The sequence below is a fragment of the Harmonia axyridis genome, chromosome 4 (assembly GCF_914767665.1).
Source record: "Harmonia axyridis chromosome 4, icHarAxyr1.1, whole genome shotgun sequence".
In the NCBI taxonomy this organism is placed as follows: Eukaryota; Metazoa; Arthropoda; class Insecta; order Coleoptera; family Coccinellidae; genus Harmonia; species Harmonia axyridis.
In genome coordinates this window covers 12,916,979-12,940,367 of record NC_059504.1, presented here as the reverse complement: position 1 = coordinate 12,940,367, position 23,389 = coordinate 12,916,979, and the positions used below count along the sequence as shown (strand labels likewise).

Here is a 23,389-nt window from a genome sequence, read left to right as displayed (position 1 = left end):
TTTTATGATGTAACTATTATTTCCTATCAACTTGCACTACCTGAGATCTGTCTGTAGACAGATATTGAGGTACCTACACCTCAAAATTCGAAAAAGCATCACTGGGGGCATCGGTCCTTGTTGAAGAAACCCTCCCGATTTCGAAGCAGATTTGGTTTCATTTAGTGGTGGTGAACCTTGTTCAAGAAACCTGCATGGCAACTGAAGAACAACTCCGTGAAAGGAGATATTCAGCAGGTTATATATTGAGAGATTGCCTATTTAATCTGTTTGTGGTCTGGCTTCTTCTTATATTGAAAAATATAATAACTGACAAAAAAACTGCAACAACCAGAAGGAGCTGTTCAAATATTAAAGTTTTTTTTTGGTAAAACATAGATAGTATAGCAAAGAGAAATTTGGAGAAAAAAAAGAAAGGTTTACATTTTTTTTCAATAAATTTGTTAATAATGTTTTTGTCCACCGCGATTATCTATACTATCCCCAACACGACTCGGCATTGATGGAATAAGATGTTGTATTACTTCTTGAGGAAGACTATCCAAAGCTACCTGTTCTTCATATCTCAGAGTCGCCAAAGTCCGTGGGGGCTGGGGTAAATTTCCAAGCCTTCCACCCATGATGTCCCAGACATGTTTTATGGGCGAAAGATCGGGAGATCTGGGCAGCCATGGCAAAAGATTCACATGGGTCGCTTCGAAACAGTTTAAACTAAGTCTGGCAACATGAGGTCGGGCATTATCTTGCTGAAATATTGGATTTTCGAGCCGGTTAAGGTAAGGGAGAACACATGGCTCCACTATTCCGTGAAGGTAACGCAGCGCTGTCATGATACCTTGAATAAAGACTGAAGGTGACCAACTTGCTTGTGCAATAGCACCTCATACTATAACGCCTACTATACTGTGTAGATGACGGTAAACATCAAACTGGGGTTCACGTCTTTCTCTCCGACGTCGTCTAACCCTTCTTCGGGCATCATGTGCACCCAAGGAGAATCGAGATTCATCAGAAAAGACGACCTGATGCCGTTCCACATTCCAATGTTAGCGTTCTCTGCACTATTGTAATCGTTGCCGGCGATGCTCAACCGGCAAAGGTAACACAAGATGGGGTCGATAATGCTGCAGTCCAAAAGACCTTATCCGGCGATAGACCGTTCGGACAGTTACAGAATTGCTATGTCCTTCTAACCACTCATCGGCCAAAGATCGAGTTGTCGCAAATCGGTCTCTAACGGCCATAAGTCTTAGACGTCGATCTTGAACTTCATTTGTGCCCCTTCGACGTGCGGTGCCTATTCTTCTTCGATTTTGGGCATTATCAAACCACGCTTGACAACATCTCATAACAGTGGTTGGATTTCTGTTCGTACGGTTAGCGATTTCTCGAAATGACAACCCTGCGTCCCGTAGACTAATAATTCACTTAGCTGGCGATAAATTCCGCGTACACGTGCTCTAGACATTTCAACAACAACTAAACATCGACTTTGGATCTCCTCGAACATCTAGTTTGTTGTTAAATTCAAAAATCTTGCAAAAAAACGACTACAATATTTGAGTAACAGAAATTATTCACATGAAAAAACTTTCCCAATTTTTATCTCCAAATTCAATCATTTACTCCTTGCGATACTATCTATGTTTCACCAGAAAGAAATTAAAATTTGAACAGCATCTTCTGGGTGTTACAGTTTCATTGTCAGTTAGTATCATGGGCGCCCGCAGGGGGGGGCCAGGGGGGGCCATTGCCCCCCCTGAGATTTTGATTGTCTCATTTTTCAGCACAACACCCTCAATATTACTTTCTCAATCCAAAGGGCAAGGAAAAAAGGAAAGTAATGGATCCACAACAATTTCCGGGTTTTCAATGGAATTACTATACATATATCCATAATATACTATACACATATCCATAATCGGCAGAGGTATTTTTTTAATTGAAAACTTTTTTAGGCGTGTTGGGCACTCCTTGGGTGAAGAAAAATCGTGGAACCGAACGCAATCCATGCGTGTCAATTTTTTTAAAAATCCATCTTATATATACTCTCCTATTGTCTAATAGATAAAGTTAAAAAAAAAGTGTTTGCAGAAAATAGAAAAAAAAAATAAAGATTATAAAAACAATAGTTTTTTGCGGAACTCACCCACGATATGCCTATACGAGAGAGCAACAAGAAATTTTAGTGATCTTTTGAAATTCAGAGTAGACGCTGGATATAAAGATTTAGATGCTCAACAATGGCTGGTGAAATTCTCAGGGTTCAAAATATCATAAGAGATAAGTACAAGAAAGCAATTTATCTCCATTGTGCCTCCCATAGGTTGAATTTAGTAATAAATGACGTCAGTAAAATAACTGAAATTCGTAATAGCATTGGCACCGTTAATGACATTCTAGTCTTTTTTTCGAAAGAATACCTCAAGAAGAACTCTGATTCCAAATATTCCTTTCTTTTAGGAAACTCGTTGGTCAGCTAAATATAAATCTTTGTGAGTTTTCGCTGAAAACTTCAATACTATATTCAAAACTCTCTTTGCTATAAAATCTGGAGAAATTTCAATGAATTCTTCAACAACAAAGAGAGCTGCTCAGTTATGGGCTGCAATAAACTCTTTCACTTTTGTGATTTGTTTGACGGTAGCAAGTAAATATTCAAATATATTGAAACCAATAGCAAATATACTACAAGGTGTTTCTATTAATTTTGTAGATTTTCACCGTCATATAAATTTAATTATAGAAATATGTGGAAAACATCGCTCAGATGATGCATGCTTTGCAGAATTTTTTTCGAAAGCATCATCTATTGCTCAGAATCTCAATATTGAGATTGGAAAACCACGAATTTGCGGTAGACAAATGTACAGATCTAATTATGAAGCAGATTCAGCTGAAGATTACTTCAAAATCTATATTCATCCCATGTTTAGATCATTTGATTTCAGCCCTTGAAACGAGATTCTCGAAAGAACATGTAATGCTTTTTTTTTGTTCAATTTTTTGCCGAAGAATTAAAACTTACTAGATATTGAATCTTTCGCACCTAAGGTCGGCAATATGTATAACATTGAAAATTTAGAAAGTGAATTGAACATTGAAGATCTTATCGGACAATGTAAATTTTCTCCTGCTGTAAAAGAATGCCTTATTCTTCTCCTTACATTTCGATGTACTACTTGTACTATAGAGCATAGTTTCAGCATTTTGCGCAGAATTCAATTTTAGTTTAGAATAAAATATGCCTACTCTGTTGTATAGCGATCAAGTATTTCGTCTTCAGAATTGATATAGTTTTTATGAGTTGTTTTTTTGCAATTTATGATTTGTTAATTTTGATAATATACTTATTTGTTGTTTTCACAATCTGGAGCTATTCTGTGTTATTTTGAATCATATTTTAGTAGCAAGTTTTAAACTTTATTGTTTGAGTCATTCAGTGTATATTTCAAGATTTATTATTGATTTATTATTTTTATAAACATAGTTTTATCGAGCGTATATGTATTTATTTTTTATTACGTTATTACTCGTTGATTCTTCTTTATTTATTAGAAATTATAATAATTATTTCATTCCGTTCTCCATATTTTTTATATTTCATTTTTTTGTGAATTGTTTCATTGAATGTGACTCGTTTTGAAAAGAGTTACCGTATTATTTTACATCACCCTATGTTGTTGATGTTTTAAAAAAATGTTGAAGTGGAAAACTTCATAATTTTTATTTTGCACAGTCCTCCCCCCACTTATGAATATAAATACATAAATAGAAAGAAACGGAATACTAATATCGTATACAACAATGATGGACGCGTTATCGTTTTTCAATAATTTCCATTTTGCCCCCCCTGAGAAAAATTTCTGCGGGCGCCCATGGTTAGTATATGTTGACATATTCATTTAAAAATTTGTCAAGTGAGCATTTTTAATGACCATTCTTTACAGAATATGCAGATTGATTACCCCGTTGTTTCAAAACAAAAATTCATAGTCGACAACATCTCTATTGTCCTCTGGATTCCATGGGTCATTAGTAAAGATATTCAGGAGATCCTCGTATCCACCCTGGCATTTCAGCTGAGTCTCTGACAAAGGATATTGTGTTATGCGACGCATTGCTGACGACTCCAAGGGGTAATATTTCCTTCAACGTCTAATCTCACGCGTGATTATGCAAATCCAAAGAATCTTGGATGCCTCGGATTGTCTTAAATTGGATTTTCGGTGCTCGTGCTGATTGCGTTATGTAAATTAGGGGGTCGCTCCAATAATTCTATCTTTTCCATTCGGAAATGATATATCATTATTCCCCTTAAGGAATGTTAAAAAAATCTGGAAGATGTATATAAAAAATTTGAGACAAGAGCTGACACGAAGTTGGCGGATTTTTCGAATAGCTATTCATGTAAATTTCACGGTGAAGTTCGCATGTTTTGGGTTTTGCTTGATTCAGGTGACTTGAGACGAATTTGCCAAAATTTATATCATGTTTCACATGATATGAATACAGAATAATTTGACGAACTCCAATGACCATTGTCATTTTTTGGGAGAAATTGAAGAAATCTCGATGACGAACTTTTTATTGAAATATACAAACCTACAAAAATCCATTCATTATTTCTTCTTATAACATCTTGTTTTTTCTTCCATTGTCTCTTCAAATAACTGAAACATTCAAATCAAAGCTCCTTATTCACTTAGAGAAACTCTACTACTCAGAGGGTTATCAAAGATTATATTCTCACAATTTGAAGATGCTCACGAAATTTGGTCGTTTCACTATCGTGCAAATTTTGTGAAAAGAATTTTAAATTTTATTATCAAACAAACTAAGGTTCACGTCTTTCTCCCCGACGTCGTCTTTGCCTTCTTCGGCCATCATGTGCACCCAAGGAGAATCGAGATTCATCAGAAAAACGACCTGATGACTTTCCATATTCCAATGTTGACGTTCTCTACACCACAAAAATCGTTGCCGGCGATGCTCAACCGTCAGAAGTAACACAAGAAGGGGTCGATAATGCTGCAGTCCAAAAGACCTTATCCGGCGGTAAACCCTTCGGACAGTTACAGGATGGCCTTGTTCTCCTAACCATTCATCAGCCAAAGATCGAGTTATCATATCGGTCTCTATTGGCCATAAGTCTTAGACGTCGATCTTAAACGTCATTTGTGTCCCTTCGTCGTCCGGAGCCTACTCTTCCTCAATTTTGGGCATTATCAAACCACGCTTGACAACTTCTCATAACAGCACGATTAGCGATTTCTCGATATGACATCCCCGCCTCCCGTAGACCAATAATTCGACCTCTTTCAAATTCTCTTAGCTGGCGATAGATTCCGCGTACACGTGCTCTAGGCATTTTAACAACAACTAAACATGGACTCTAAAAACAGCAGGATTGTTGTGAAGTTAAAATAAAAACTCGCAAAGAACGACTTCAATATTTAAGTAACAAAAATTGTTTACATAAAAATACATTCTCGATTTTTTCCTCCAAATTCTATCCTTGCTATACTCTATGTTCCACCTAAAAAAAAATAAAATTTAAACAGCTCCTTCTGGTGTTGCAGTTTCTTTGTCAGTATATCTTCAATAAATTAATTTTTTTAATGTTTGTCGGTTTCAAGCGAGAATTTACTTACTATCCAAGATGCACCTATATGAAAATCAGTAGCTACATCGTTCGAGCTGACCAATAATTTTATACTGGCATCTAACTACTCATATTATTAACTTTTCATTAAAGTAATTCCCACCATATGTCACCAATGAAGGGGCATTATTCTCACCTGAGACTGCCCGAAAAATAATCTATTGTTGGCCTAACGTTGTTAATAGCCCCAAGAGCTTCTTAGTGGGGCAAACTCCAATAAAAATGTCATTATTTGTATAGCTTCTTCAGTGAAACATTTCTGGTGTCGGGTAAATCTCTCGTGAGATGGCCAAGCGCCTTGCTTCATCAATTTTCTATCATCTCCCAAAGCAATCAGATTATGAACTTCTATTCGTGCTCTCCAGAGAGATTCGAGTAGGTGGAGGTTCTTTCGGCAACGTTTATTAGATTAGCAACGTTTGTTAGGTGAGAAACTTTTTCACTTCTGGTTCAAACTGTATCGGTTGAAACCGAGGTTGAAACCCACATATCTCATGCATTATTCCATTCTCGTCCGCTAATAACGCACAATCTGAATTGTGCTCCATCCTGGCCAAACCGTTCAATTATTCATTAATTTAATAATGATGATTGTATATCACGTATGTTACTAGACTCATAGATAATGAGCTTAGGTTCACCTAGATTGATTTAATATGAACCACTCAATTCGATTGCACCTAGTATCGAAATGTAATAATTATATTCTTCGAAATGCTAAGTGACATTAGTGAACTCATTATAAAGTTAAAGTACCCCCATAGAGAAATAAACATAGAAAAACAATTTTTACATGTCCCCAACATGGTTAGATTACGTTGTCGGATTGTGATATATTTTCAAATCCACAATTTCACTATATCGTCATGAATGTATATTATATTGAATGAAATATATTTATTTGAGTGATTCCCGATTAAGTATGCGAATTCGAATATTTGGAATCCGATATTTTTCCTGATTGTCGAATTTAAAATAAGAAGAATATTTATAAAGGGGTGTTTTTTTAGAGCTATAGCTATAAATTGCAATAAAACAACGATGGATTATTCAATTGACATGAATTTTATTTATCCGCAAGATAATCTTGTGGCATTACATTTTAAATATGATTTCTGGCATATGACCGCCACGGCTGGCTCGGATGTAGTCCAATCTGGACAATTTTCGATGACTTTTTCCAACATTTGTGGCCGTATATCGGCAATAACAAGGCGAATGTTGTCTTCCAAATGGTCAAGGGTTTGTGGCTTATCCGCATAGACTTTACATAGCCCCACAGAAAGTAGTCTAGCGGTGTAAAATCACAAGATCTTGGAGGCCAATTCACAGGTCCAAAACGTGAAATTAGGCGGTCACCAAACGTGTCTTTCAATAAATCGATTGTGGCACGAGCTGTGTGGCATGTTGCGCCGTCTTGTTGGAACCACAGGTCCTGGACATCATGATTGTTCAATTCAGGTATGAAAAAGTTAGTAATCATGGCTCAATACCGATCACCATTGACTGTAACGTTCTGGCCATCATCGTTTTTGAAGAAGTACGGACCAATGATTCCACCAGCCCATAAAGCGCACCGAACAGTCAGTTTTTCTGGATGTTTCGACATACACTTGAGGATTAGCTTCACTTCAAATGCGGCAGTTCTGTTTGTTGACGTAGCCATTCAACCAAAAGTGCGCTTCATGGCTAAACAAAATAAAATGGACGTAGTGCGCGATACGTATTCCGCACAGAACCATTATTTTGGAAATGAAATTGCACTATTTGCAAGCGTTTTTCAGGCGTAAGTCTATTCATGAATGAATTGCCAAACCAAACTGAGAATAAATCACTTGACAGCTGTTGAATCGGTTGCCATCTTGAACAGAAATGCCAACTCAAAGTTATATACCTCGATAAAAAACATCCGTTATTTTCAGTATCTACCTGCTGTCATCGGTTGTTTCGCGTCGTTTGGCGCGATTGAAGTTTGCTTTCTGAATATCTGATATATTTAGGTATTTATTTCAATATGTTTCGAGTTAATATGAAACGTTGATTAACTATGAGACATGAGAAGTGCGTTATTTGTGAAGAAACTCGCTAATTGAGTGAAATATCATGTTGATATGTTTTCATTTCCGCGCGCTTCATGTCAAATTTTGATAAATCATGTTAGGGACAAAATTTGCCTACTGAAAATAACATATGCTTCTTCTATATATGTTCATTACTCTGAGAATACCCCTAACCATTAATCTATAAATCGACATGTATACCTAGCAACTAGTACATATGGTTTTCATCTTACCTTTCTTCCTGATCTGGGTGTGCTATCACCATAGTCGTAGATAGTTCTTTCCTCTAGATCCTGCAAACAAAGTTCTCAATTGAAAATAATTAAATAATCATATTGAAATGTTGGACGACATTGCTTTCCATTTATGTTTTTCTATATGATAATTGTTGATGGCATAATTTAATCCTCTGCCACTGGTTCCATAAAAGGGATCAAAATGCAATAATTGCAAATTGATAAACCAACAGGTTCTGAATGAATCAATATTCGACATATTGGATGACCTCAATATGATATATGTGAATTTAATTGATATTGAAATCGGCAATTCTGTATTTTATTGGATGGTGTATTAACATCATGCGGAAAGAGCGTACTCAAGGAAATAATTCTCAATTTCATCATGCTTAAATTTGATATGAGATGAACTTTTACTGTTCATGAAAACTAAATTACTTAGAAATTCAATGAAAACGAATTTGAGGCATGAAAAAAAGCAAAAGTTGAGTTTTTTTAATAAATACCGTTTTTTTGAGATCAAATTTCTATAAAAAAGTAGTTTGTGTTGAAAAATAAAGATTATTCAATCTTTGAAATGAAATAGATTTTGAAATTATCATTTGTTACCGAAATGATAAAAATCGCATCGACTTCCCAGTATTTCAGTGAATTCAGCCCTAAAAGATTATTTCTTCCATTTTCAGTCATTGCGATTTATCGTATTGAAAAAATAATAAGTCTCAGGCCTAATCAGTAAAAGCATCTGAAAAGCGACTTGGTCAGGGATTCACGGCTTGCTTGATTTTCAAGCTACTTGGCATGAGCTTGACTTGATTTCATGCAAGCTCAAGTCAAGTAGTAGTTTAGTAGTGAAGTATTTATGTATCAAGTACTTGAATCATATCAAGCTACTTGATTTTTATCAGTTTTATTGTGTAGCGTTACATCAACAAAAAAATGATGAAATGAGAGGGAACCTTGCAAAAAACACTTTTATTTTTTGAACTTTTTGAATAAAAGAACCGAATATATCAATTTTTTTGAAGTAGAAACATAAATTGAATCACTACAATGAATAAAAAAAAATATCAAAAAAAATTCTCAATATTGAGAAACCTCCAGGCTTTGTTCGATTCCATAATTTTCCATCCAGGATCTAAGACACATGAGGCATCTTATAGATTTGTCGCCTAACCTATTGCAGGTTTTTGTAACTGTAAGAGCAGCTGTGGAAAATTGTCTTTCAACAGGAGCTGAAGATGCTGGCATTGATAAAAAATCCTTGGCCATTTTAGCCAAGTTTAGAAAGATATTTCGGAAACTATCAAAATCAACCAATAGATTTCATAGAAATGTGAGAAAACTACTAATAAAGTCACACTGGCGAATGCTTCAGTCTCTCGGCACTTTAGAAATCCCCTTATTTAGTCCAAGCCTGCACGAGATTGCAGAAATATATGCCGTGCGACGCGTGCACATCAGCTCAAGTAATATCAAGTAGCTTGATATCAAGTCCAGCAATAAATATCTAAAATCAAGTCAAGCTCAAGTATGTAATTTTTCACGAGCCTGATTTTCAAGTCAAGTAGCTGGTTAAAAAGTCAAGCTACTTGGCTTGAATCTCTAAACGTGGTAGGTATCTATTCATCACAGAACTATTACTTCATTCATCATAAATGTATAGTACCTAAATGTTCAATTAAATTTTTTCAAAATTTAGGTACTCTCATTTCAAATTGACGTTCGAGAGATACTTAACATAGAATTTAATTGACTTGGTCTTTAATTGATGGAAATCCATTTAATGAATATCAATTAGGAATTATTATATGTAATTTCCACTTCAAAATAATAGTGGAACTCGAAATAATTAGTATTCAATATCAGTGCAATTTATAACCGACATTATTCTCCAATAATCATGTTTATGTGATCATATCACCTCAAGCTCAGAATAGAATTATTATATCCCTCCGCTCGAACGAACATTCCTATGAAGCAGTCAATTCAGGGTTCATTGAGGGAGAAAGGTATCGACATGTTCACAAATCCCTCTGTGTAAACTCAGACAGGCAGGTCTCATCCTAATTAAAGTTCCTGAATTATTCTCGTCTTGCCAGAATTATATCATGAAGTGGCCTAGGGATGGGCGGAAGCTGATCAAATTAGAAAATTCAGTTGGTGAACGTGAAGGAGATAATTGGAATGTAAAGAATATCCGGTGTTACCTCGCAAATTTCAGAGCAAATGGAATTTTATCCGAGGATATTCTTTGAATATTAAAATTACTTTTGTGACTTCTAAAATATCACAAACACAATGAATATAAACCAGTATGGTTGACCCATTCCAGCAAAAGAGTGATACAATTTGATAGAATTGAGATATTCTTTCCTTAAAAAATATGACCAATTAGTCTAAAGCATATCATTTGATCATACTAAATTCTTAATAGATCGAAAATCATCTCAATACAACTACATTGATGTAACTCTAGTTTCTGACTGCCTAATTATGTTGCAGTTTTTGTACAATCTCATTAATTGCAAAGGCCAACAAAATAAAAAACAAATTTGGTAGTGGTTATCCAACAACTGCTTTCGACATGCTGGTTTAAAAAAAACGCCACCAGATTTGATCTATAGGTTCTAATTGTTGAAGGTTATGTTAATTGATGTTATTTCTGATATTTTCAAGAGCCAAAATAGTAATATCCTACTCAAAATTGGAATGTTATTAGCCTATAGGTATACCTTATATACCTGGAATTCTTATAAGTCAATCTTCCATGCCCAATCTCTTGATCTTAATCGCTTATTTCATTCTTGGTTATGCCTATGCCCCTCCCCTCTCAAACCTGCTTGATCTTCACTAAATTCCAAAATCAGAAACATCGTTTTTTGGTAGTAGGAACCCAATTTGGTATATAATAATTATGCTATCATTTTGTGTAAATTTTCATCGTTTCATAGTATAGTATGAAAACTTCTTCTTCTTCTTTCACTTTCAGAAGACACATTGTCTGTTTAATTCCGGTTTTCCTCATGTATTTGTGTCCTGAGATGTAGATTGCCAGCAGTCTTGCCATCGTTTTGGTGGACGTCCTAATGGTCTTCTTCCGTAAAGTATGTTGTCTCTTGCAATTTTGGCCAACGTGGCTGGAGTCATTCTGTCTATGTGCAGGTTCCATTGCCTTCTTCACCCTTATGTTGTATTCCTCTGCCTATCGTTTAGTGTATATCCTGTGATGTCCTCAGGGTCTTCTTCTCGGTTGTTCTTAAGATTCTCTTGGTTACCGATGTTTCAGCTCTTGTTCTCACCCCACATGTCATAACTGGTCTTACACATGTTTTATATATCCTGACACACATTCTGTACTCAGATGTTTGTTCTTCCAGATTGTATATTTTAGATGACAGCAGCTTTGTTGGTCTGTTTCTTAACTTCAATCTTCAATCACTTGTGATTTTGCATTGCATTCCCATACGTTATCCTAGTCCAGTTCTCTTTGAGGCCTTAATCAATTTTCTCATGCTTGTGTTGAATATAAGAAAGCTGAGCTACTTAAGCTTGAACTTAAATAATGACACCTAAAAGCAGAAATTCCGTTTTTTTTTCTTGTATGTGGCGCATAGGCCTTAAAAAATGTAGAAGAACAATATCTTTTCCTTTTTTGAGCATTCATTCGGGCGATCAGGATGAATCTTGGGCTCCACAGTTCTTCTGAGAACTGAACATCTTCAAGGAGTCCGCAAAATACATACATCCAAATTGAAAGAAGAGAATGTTCATTATCCAAGTACTTATGATACATTTTCATCGATGCATTAAACTTATGGAACATCGATATCAAAGACGATGCTCGACGATCCACATGCTGATCGTTCATTCTTGTAGCCTTCAGAGAAACTACCCTTCTAAATTCCATGCTAGAAAGTCATATAGAATAGATGTACCCTTTCGAGTGATAAGTGACTGAGCATTGTTAATTTTGTGATAAATACACAAATCCATCTGTTTTTTTAAATGCCAATAGTTATAACTTTGTCAAGTTTCTGAATATTCTACATCCTCTACTTCGTACCAGTTGAAATAAATAGTGTGCTAAGATACAGTTATCCCATTTGTCACTTACTGCTTCGATATAAATAACATGGTTTTCTCCACATGCTGCACTAAAATTCTTGCGGATTGTAAAGTGTTTCCATGAATTATTTCGCGTTTTCGAGCAGGATATGTCGGCATTTTCTCATAGTTGTAATTACGGAAATGGGAGAGCATAGATATATCACTTGAATTTGGGATTTAAGAATTCGGTTAACTCAGTACTTCGTTTATGTTCATCCTATCAAGAATTTTGGTCTTATTTGCTGTGCTATACTTTCCATACATGAATTGTTGTAGAATATAATGAAATGCTAATTTTTCTTCATAGTTATATTTATTGCACCTTATATTCCTTCTTGATTCAAAAAAAGTGTTCAGTCAGGAAATAATTGTCGTTTTTCATAGCTAGATAAAGTGATTTTGGAATAACGACATATAACTGGATTTTGTCAATACTACGGACAACAATATTTTCACTTGTTCTTGAACTACACATACAGTTTCGATTCTTCACATCACTAACTTGTCCCAACAGCTCTAACATCCTCTCAGTTTCACTATTGCCGACCGAGAAGGAGCTTCACGACCACCAAAAGTGCTTTAGTTTGACGAACTGTGACTGCAAACTTTTCACCATTTCAGTAGTGAATTTTTTGTTCTTTTTTGTGTGGATCACGTATCAAATAAGGATATTCTGAGGAGAATTGGAAAAAAGCGAGAACTGTCATCTAAAATCAAACAGCGGAAGCTGGAACACCTAGGGCATATAACAAGAAATCAACATAGATATGGCCTGTTGCAGCTAATTTTTCAAGGCAAAATTTATGGAAAGCGCGGCCCAGGAAGAAGAAGAAACTCTTGGCTATAAAATCTTAGACAGTGGTTCTCCTCAACAACAACAGGACTCTTTCGTGCCGCCGCAGATAAAGTGAAGATAGCCATGTTGGTCGCCAACATTCGTCACGAATAGGAACTCCAAGAAGAAGGAGTAGTGAATTTTTTGTTCGTTTTTGAAACGTGTACCGATCAATATTTAGCAATGGCGTAGTTTTAATGGACAAATGTCAACAAATGAGAGCTTCAAAAGTAACATCTTCTTAGATAGCGGGCTATTCAGAATGAAACCCCCTATTGGAAAACTCTGTATAAAATTGGATTTTTTTTAATTGGGGGATTGCCGGCGATTTTAAAATGAATTTCCCCGATATTCTCAGTCTTCCTATCTGAAATTCTGATAGTGTCGCCAGTCCGCCAATCCAGCAGTTTTTCCCATACCAACACTCAATTCCAAATCAAGCGAACATTTTTCGACGTACCGCCATCCAGATAACGACCAGTGCTCAACCGAGAAACTATCCACATCTAGTGGAAAAACCATCTAGCAACTGATTGATCAATACCAATTCATCGAGGGGTCCGGAATTCATTTTCAATTCCGTTCTCAAAAACGGGAGATTAATAGTTGGTCAGATAACGCTCAATCGAAACGGCCGTTCTCATATTATCCTTCTAAAAGGGGCCTCGAGTCGCGTGAAGACTATTAACGAAGAAATGTAGCGATCGACGTACTGTATGATTAATGCGGGTGGCGAGCTGAAATCGAAGTTTGTAGGCGTGAAATATCGTTGGGTATCATCAGGGGACTCCACAATGTAATATTTATTAGGCCAGTTGAAAAGTGCCCAGTTTGATGCACAGGTGGCGGTGCTAGTATTGAATTCATATGATTTTTAGTTAGTACTAACTTTCAAACGATACGTGTCAAAATTTGACATCAGTCCGACCATTAGTTTGTGAGATATTGCGCTGTGAGTGTAGCTACTTTAATTATTTGAAAAAAGATGAAAAAAAAATTTGTGAGCTGATAAAATAATGCTTTTTGAAGGGGAAAAATACAGTTGAAGCAAAATCTTGGCTTGATGAAGAGATTCCGGGATCTGCACCACGAAAATCAACCATCATTGATTGGATTCCTTGCGAATTGTTTTACAGTTTCGTAAAGATATTTCATACTAACACTCAATTCTGGGATTAGTGGTTCCTCGTTGCGATGATCCTTCAATCTCCTAGTTAGCTCAGTTGGTAGAGCGACGGACTAGTGATTCGGAGGTTGCGGGTTCGAATCCCGCCCGGGGAGGTACTTTTTCCAGAATTGAAAATTTGTCTGCATGCCGTAAAACTATTTTCTTATCATTGATTGGTATGCTAAGTTTGAACGTGGTAAAATGAGCACCGAAGACTGTCATCGACGAAAAAATGAATGACCGTAGAGTGAACTTAATCGAGACAGAAGAGATTGTGAAGATATCATCTGAACGTGTACATCATATCCCCTACGAATATTTGTACATGAGAAAGCTGTCTGCAAAATGGGTACCGCGGGAGCTCACAATCGTTCAAAAGCTACAACTTGTTAATGATTCTGAGCAGTGTTTGAAGCTGTTTAAGTGCAATGAACCTGAATTTTTGCATCAATATGTGACAATGGATGAAACATGGCTCCATTATTTCACTCCGGAGTCCAATCGACAGTCAGCTAAGTCAGCACACGATGAACAGAATCCAAAGCGAGAAAACACACAACAGTCAGCTGGCAAGGTTATGGATTCAGTTTTCTGGGATGCGCAAGATATAATATTCATTGATCATCTCCAAAAGGGTCAGACCAACAACAGTTATTATTATATAGCGTTATGGGATCGTTTAAAGGTTAAAATCGTTAAAAAACGGCACCATTTGAAGAAAAAAAAGGTGCGGTTTCATCAATACAATGCGCCGTGTCACGAATCAATGAAAGCAATGGCAAAATTGCATGCATTAGGCTTCCAATTGCTTCTGCATCCACCGTATTCGCCAGATCTGGCCTTCAGCGACTTCTTCCTGTTCGCAGACCTCAAAAGAATGCTCGCTGGTAAGACATTTAGTAATCGCCGAAACTGAGGCCTATTTGAAGCGGAAGACAAATCGTACTATAAAAATGGCATCGAAAAGTTGGAAGACCGCTATAATCGCTGTATCGCCCTTGAAGGCAAGCAACTATGTTGAATAATAAAATCGAATTTTGCCAAAAAATGTGTTTTAGTATGGTATGGCCTGTTAATAGTTGGTCAGATAACGTTCAGTCGAAACGGCCGTTCTCATATTATCCTTCTGAGAGCGGCCTGGAGTCGCGTGAAGACTATTAACGAAGAAATGTAGCGATCGACGTACTGTATGATTAATGCTGGTGGCGAACTGGAATCGAAGTTTGTAGGCGTGAAATATCGTTGGGTATCGTCAGGGGACTCCACAATGTAATATTAAGCCTCTACGCTGTCGTAACTCCAAATTTGTGGGGGCCAATGAGGTCCTTGGAATTTTCTTCTTCAGGTGGACTATTCTTGGAATACTATAGGGTTTCTCTTGATATTTTCGAGCGTTCGTTCACCGAATAGATCTCTGTAACATTTATTGAAATGTTCTCAAACGATGAGTTTAGATTTAAAATTTGATTCTGTATGCCTGTCCGTCCGACCGTATGGATGATTGCTCTGAAACGAAAGGTCCTAGAAACTTGACATATACTGACAAAGAAATTGCAACACCCAGAAGGAGCTATTTAAATTTGAGATTTTTTTTTAGTAAACATAGGTAGTATAGCAAGGGGTAAATGAATGAAATTGTAGAAAAGAATCGTGAAGGTTTTTTCATGTAAACAATTTTTGTTACTTAAGATCGTTGCGTAGTATTGTTGATTTTTTTTTCATTATTACATAAGCGTACAACTTTGCTTCCGCCTTTTTTTTTCCAAAATTCGAGGCTTTATCGTAGAAAACTAGTTATGATTCAAAGTACTGTCCATCGCTGGCAGCTACTTTCTCTCATCTTTCGGCCAGCGTACGAATCCCGCGTTGAAGAAACTGGTCATCTTTTGAAGCGATCCAGGAATCAATTCAATTTTTTTACTTCTCTCAAGACCGGAAGTGCTGGTCAGCCAGGCCGTGTGCTATTGATCGAAACAAGTGATAGACCGAGGAAGCAAAACCTGGAGAATACAGCGGGTGGGGTGAGACTTCCCATTTCAACATTTCCAAGTATGTCTCAACTCCTTTCGCAAGATCGAGCATAATCATACTGTAAAATCACTTCATCATGTCTCTCGTTGTATTACGGATGTTTGTATTCCAATGCTCGTCTCAAACGCATTTATTGCGTTCGATAACGATCGCCTGTGATTATTTCAGTCGGTTTCAACAACTCATAATTCATTACGTTGAGCTGGTCCCACCAAATACTGAGCATGACCTTGGAATCGTGAATATTCGATTTTTCCGTAGACGTGGAAGCATGGCCGAGATATCTCCATGCTTTTTGTGTCCTTGGGATTATCGTAATGAACCCAATTTCGGCACGTCCTCTCACTAATAGCGGCCTCACAATAGGAATTTGGGAGCATTCGATGAGTCTCAGCTGCTGAGTGCTGCATCTTATCCTTGAAGCCATCCCAGATACTGGAGCTCATAAGAACTCTGGAACTTGAGGGCGAGCTGTAGATCACGCAATGGCGAGAATAGCACTGACAGGGGCACAACAGAACATTAGGTCACAGTGCAGCGGAACCCCCTTAATTAAATCTAAATCTCTAAATCTTTTGCTCAAACCTTGATTTATCCAAGCCTCCTGTTTTCACCTACCTGAAGATCCTGCGGATGGAATTGAAAAACAGGAATTACCATCCGAAAAAGTGCCCCCCTAGACCCATCTCTCACCTTCACAACCGGAAAAACGCGGAAAATTCCCACGCATTCCCGACCAAATCTTCGAATCCGCTCGCATCCTCATTTCGGTCCATTCAGAAGGGATAAACCCCACGTCATTTTCGAATCTTCGCCCCTTCCTTTTGCACCCTCTCCCTACCCCCTCCTGCGGCGGCAACGTTGGCCGCCGCGCTAGGAACAAACCCTTAAAAAATGAACAATGCGGGGTAATGTAGCAGCGGAAAATCCGTCCGGCGCCGCATCATCGGAGTGGAAATCGGTATTGCGATTTTGGCGGAATCGCGCCTTGCATTTTTCAAGTTTTAATTTGGCGCGTTGTCGTAAAAGCGGAATTATGGATCGGTGTTTGGGTGCCTTTTCCGCTGCGATTCGGATTGGACTTTTTTGTTGGTTGTTCCGTACCTTCGGTTAATGGTGATGATAGTTATGAATCTTTTAGTTCTGATGGGGTTTTCGTATGTAGTTTTGTGCATCATATATTTTTATGGCTTTTGGGTTGTAGAGATAATGCCCTAGAGGTCAGGAAGGAGCGCGAAATTAAAATCTTAAAAATGCAAGGTGCGCTTCCGCCAAAATCGTAATTGTAATTCGAAAAAGTAAATTACATATTAGGTTTTGCGATAGATGGCTGTAGTGATTAGTGGAAGTCGATATAAAAAGATCGTAGATGTCAAAAATAAGTTTAGGTATTTTTAAACATATCGCCATCGAAATATTAGTCGATTTGTGTCTGCATCATAAAATTATTCTCGATTAAACATGCTTACGAACCAAATTCTATTCATTTGCGGGAGGTTTTAATTTTCAGCTTCAATATGAAGAAATCTACAACTGAGGCTCATCGAATGATCTCAAATACCTTTGGTGAGCCCGCTACTAATGCAAGAACAAGTCAAAAGTGGTTTCAACGCTTCAAGAACGGTGATTTTGACGTCGAAGACCAGCAAGGCGGTGGAACAGATATGGTTTTCGAAGATGCAGAATTGGAGGCATTACTTGATCAAGACTCATGTCAAACGCAACAAGAATTGGCAGGATCATTGGGAGTGACGCAACAAGCTATTCCGAAGAGCCTGAAAGTCATTGGAATGATTCAGAAACATGGAAATTGGGTGTCGTACGAGTTGAAGCCGAAAGATGTTGAACTGCGTTTTTTGCTCGTGAACAGCTGCTTGCAAGGCAGAGACGAATGAGATTTCTGCATCGCATTGTGACTGGAGACGAAAATTGAGTTCATTACAATAATTCCAAGCGCAGAAAATCATGAGGATATCCCGGCCATGTATTCACGTCGACTGCCAAATCGAATATCCATGGTTGCAAGGTCATGCTCACGATTGGGTAGGATCAGGTCGGCGTAGTGTATTATGAGTTGTTGAAATCAACTGAAAAAATCAAGGTCGAAAGTTATCGAACACAATTAATGCGTTGTTGACGAGCATTGAAACGCAAACGGCAGTAATACAACAAGAGACATGATAAAGTGTTTTTACAGCATTACAATCCTCGACCATATGTTGCAAAAGTGGACAAGACATACACGGAAACGTTGAAATGGGAAGTCCCACCCCACCCACCGTATTCTCTAGACGTTGTCCCCTCGGACTATCACTTGTTTCGATCAATGGCACATGGCCTGGCTGACCAGCACTTCCGGTCTCATGAAGAAGTAAGAAATTGGATCGATTCGTGGATCGCTTCAAAAGATGACCAGTTTTTTCATCGTGGGATTCGTACGCTACCCGAAAGATAGGAGACGGTAGTGGCCAACGATGGACAATACTTTCAATCATAAATGTAGGCTTGGTTAATCGATCACCTTTCGTCTTCTTCTCCGTGACTTTGCTCAACTTTTAAATAATTAAGCATTTCTAATTATGTACATCTATTTACAAAGTCACACAGTACAAACACAGTATTGAGAAGATCTTAATTACCGTCTTAAATACAATTTCTCACTGCGGTACTGAATTTTGTCTCATCATCGAATGTTAATTACTCGAAACGTCTCCGTAAATATCGTCTTCGTCTTATTTCAGGCATTCTTGCCTAGGTAACTTTGCTCTTGTACCGGTTGTTATGGGATTTATTTAGATATAATTATGTAAAAAAAGTGTACATTGTCTTTTCATCCTGAATAAATTGAATATTTCAAGTTTCGGTCGTCTCGTCTTTGATTCGTTCACGACTCATCTTATTCTAGTCCGCGAACCGTCTTTTACGTCTTATTCTGATCGACTCTCGACAAAAACTTACTCTTGACCGACCGACTCTGAAATACTTCGACTTAGACCAAACTTAGACTCAACTCGACTGTAACTTACTCGGCTTAGACCCGGACTTGGACTTGACCACACTTTTAGCATCACCCCGATATCGGGGGAAAGTACCAAGTACCACCCTTAGCCCAACGAAATCGACTAGTGTTTTTTACAAAACGAAATATATACAGAGTGGGCAACATATTGATTGCAACTTCATTTTTTCAAATTGAACACCCTGTATATTTTTCTATATTTAACTAGCTCTTTTTCCCCTGATTTCGAATATATAACATATGTGGTATATCTCTCTTATTCTGAGTACCACAGAGTTTCAAATGTTAAGAACCACCTGGCATGCTCAGTAATAATTTTTCAAGTTGTAGGCTGCGATAAAAAAATGCCCTATTTTGAGTTATCTCGTTGTCAACTATATGACATATGTTTCACACTAAAAATTGGAATTGGATGAGTTGGATGCAACTCCATATATTCTCTCCTTGTAGCTTTCTTATTTTTATTGTTCTTCACATAAATGAATATGCAGTGCATATTCGATGAATTGTTTCATTCAATGACAAACGTATGTCATATATAGTTGTCCAAGAGATAACTCCAAAGAAGGCATTTTGAATTATCCACTTCCACTTGAAAACTGATTACCTACTTACTTGCCAGGTGGTTATTAAAATTTGAAACTCTGTGGTACTCACAATAAGAGAGTTAGACCAAACATATGTTACATATTCGAAGTCAGGGGAAACAGCGCTTGTCAAATATAGAAAAATATACAGGGTGTTCAATTTGAAAAAATGAAGTTGCAATCAATATGTAGCCCACCCTGTATATATTTCGTTTTGTGAAATCATTTCAAAAAACACTAGTTGATTTCGCGAAACTTTTGTGGAAAACATTTTTTTGTACCTCTTTTAGTAACAAAGTTGAAGGAAGGGTCAAATTATGGTGGAAAACCCAGTACATTATTCGATATATCTCAGATCAGAGTAGCTTTATCTTTCACTCTAAAGACAGTGGGCTGTTAATTGATAATAAGTCATAATCAAGCAAATTTGTTCAATATTTCGATAATTCAAAGATAATTTGCTTGATTATGGCTTAACACCGAAAGCAATACCTGATTTCTCCTCGAAAAATAAAGTCATTTTTCTTCAATTATTATAGATAATAGTTCGGATATTTCTGTACTAAAATGAACTGAATTGTTCCAAAAATATTTCTATGCAATCCCCTCCAGAGAAATTCCGGTTGGTTCCACCATTGGAAGTAATGAAACCAAAGCGACTGTCCAATCGTATAAGAATGGACAACTCATCAAAACTATTCGGAGCCCTTTCTATGCCACCCACAAAAATTCGGCCGTAACATATGTTGTTAACTGGGTCAAAACGCGTGCTCAGCCCATAAAAAGGGTAGCGCATGCTGAAATTATCTGATTACTCCACTTCCATCATGTTTTTGTTCGGTTCAAGTTCGCATGAATATTTTAAAAGGGAGAAGAGTGTTTGTAACCCGTTGGCTCAGGTTTTATGTAGAATGGACTTGTTGATTTTGAGCGTTTCCATTATGAGCTCACGCAATTGCTTCACAAATTTCATTACCGAGCAAATAACGAGTAGAATGCCTCAATAACGGTTTGACCTGCTTTACATGTTCATGAACTTGAAAATTTTGTATTAAATAATAACCGTTAAGTACTTTAAGTTTAAAGTGGAGATCAAAGTATTGTTATTATTCTAATTTCTCATTCATAGATTGGAATCCTCATTGAATATGAAATGGAGACAGTATTGACATCTTGGTATAAAAATAGTCTTGAATACTTAATGAGCGAATTGTGTACATACTCTGTGTCCGTAAAGTATGGAACGAATTCATTTTTAGCTAAACAGACCATTTAAGGGAAAATCCTGAAACACGTCGATTTTTATACTAATTTACCGTATTTTAAAATAATAATTCAATATTCAGGGTGAATTACTTTCGATTAATGACGTCACCGTATTTTTTTTTTAATTGGAACACCCCCATTTTTTCTCAATTTTCCGATTACTCTAGCTGAGCTGATTCCAAAGATTTATCACATGTTGATTCCAACTGGTACAGGGTGGACAAAAATACAATAGTTTTGTGTGTGCTCATAAAGTAACGCGTAACATTCTTTATTAGTTTAATTAACAATATTATCAAAAATACTTATTTTTGGAGAATATAATACAATTTATTGACCTTCAAATGTAGACAAATATGGTTCAATTCGTATTGGTCATTCTACTACTATGCAGGAGGAATATGAAACAATTGCAATCATTTCTAGAAAATCAAATACAAAGAACATCAATGAGGAATTCATATTGATTTATTAATGGTAAACTTTCTCCTTGAACAACAAAGTGGATGTACAAAATAACGTTGTCTCTTATATCTTTGAGGCAGCAGAGCTGATAGTCCAGAGCACTGGACTATCAGAATTTGGCCATCAAGGGATGGCATGATTCAAGGAAAACAAATCGAAATCAACCTAACCCTGGTGTTGAAAAGAAAATATTACTTGCGCGTTTGAATATCAACTTTGGGCTGCAATATGTGAAAGTTTGTCAAGTACATTTGATTTAGGATTAGCAGGAACAACTGAAAGCCGATTTATTTTATGACGCACTCCTAAGGCAACTTGTTAAAGATCCCTAATCACATCAATGAAAGAGATTTAATCTAATGCTTTGTGTTCATTAGTTCAAGTAGTACAAAATCTTCTTGGAAATCAGAAAGAAGAATATTACGTTTAATTAATGGAAACCATGTTGAAAATTTTTAAATTTTCAGTTGTAACACATAAGATCGCTTTTCAAAAAACTTGGGTGATTTAAGTGGAGAACAGGGTGAAATATTCAATCGGAATCCTTAAGCTATGCAGATTGATATCAAGGACAATGGAAAAATACCCTACTGAACTCCATGCTAGACATTCATTTAGAGGGAAATTTTCAAGTGATAACTGACTTTTACATGTATATGTTGTAATGAAGACTTGAATTCAGGTGTTTCTGTCAATAAATACTTAAATTCATGTGTTTTTTAACCAGCAATAGTGATAGTTATAATGTGAAATATACACTAGTTAAAAATGAAAGATGCTAAATGTAGCATATTTCAAACATAGATCTATTAGACAAAATCTGAGATTTCTTTTAGATTATTCAACCAAAAATTAACCTGGAACTGTTGAAAAATAAGAAGCAATTAAATGTTTATTGGCCAATGTAATAGTTCTGAATTAAAACAATTTTACTGCACATGAAAAACAATTGAGTATATTCGATGAGCATGCAACATAGCATGCACCTACGTGACTCAGGCGTCAATTCTTTTTCCGTATCCTCTTATGATAAAACTTCAATTTGCATTCCTAATGACTACATTTCCAATTTACCAGAACAAGACCTATAAAATCGTAAATGTAACAGTTGTAAAATGCAGCGGGTAATGGAGTCCTTGAGTAGGTTCCATAATTTTTTATGAATATGGTCATTTTAATGCTCCTTTTATTTGATTTTGATGTTTTCTTTGGCGCTATTAGAATCAAGCGAAATTGCGCTGCCGCCATTTTGCACCACGTTTCATTTATGGATAAAATTGATTTTTTGCACCAAATGAGTTGAATTAGTATGACACTAGAGGGATTTTAAGATTGACATTCTCAACAAGGTGAAGTGAACTTAATACCATGCCAATTTTTCAAGTGATGAAGAAAATCGTTTTGACTATTCGTTAGAAGTGTGGCGCATTCGCCATTCTGCACCAATCAAGTTTTGATGGTATCTATCAGATGAGATCACGGAAGATATTCAAGGTGACTCTGGAAATATCAAATTCTTCAGTGATTTCGAGAATACGAACGGTGGAATTTTTTCATATTTAGATATTTTATGGGGTATCATTATCAATTGGGTTTGATGATATAAACATCTCCGGAATTAAACTGACCTATTATGTGTGTTTTTCTCATCATACTGCATATATCTAGATGCCTGAAATTCTGGAATAGTCGATCACCAACTAAATCGCTCACTCTGAAAGTTCTCTCGACAAATAGGTAAATGAAATATCCAGGGTGGATGAGTCCTTTAGTAATAATTTCCTCGAAGAAATTAGGTTTGATTTTGATGTTATTGGATCATTTCCACCAATATGTGATTGATACACATGTGTTGAGAGATTAAGACTAATTTTCTGTGATATTGGTAACGAATGGTCTTCAGTCACCAAAAATATTTTTATTCAATACTTTTTTTTTGTATTT

At 36.6% G+C, this 23,389-nt stretch overlaps 1 protein-coding gene across 1 annotated transcript in view; it reads right to left on the bottom strand.

The window, feature by feature from the left end:
- Positions 1-23,389, bottom strand: part of LOC123677599 — a 103,787-nt gene that overhangs the window by 40,263 nt on the left and 40,135 nt on the right. The window contains exon 3 of the mRNA XM_045614221.1: positions 7,959-8,018. Within this exon, the coding sequence (XP_045470177.1) occupies positions 7,959-8,018 (60 nt within the window). The remainder of the gene's footprint in view (positions 1-7,958; positions 8,019-23,389) is intronic.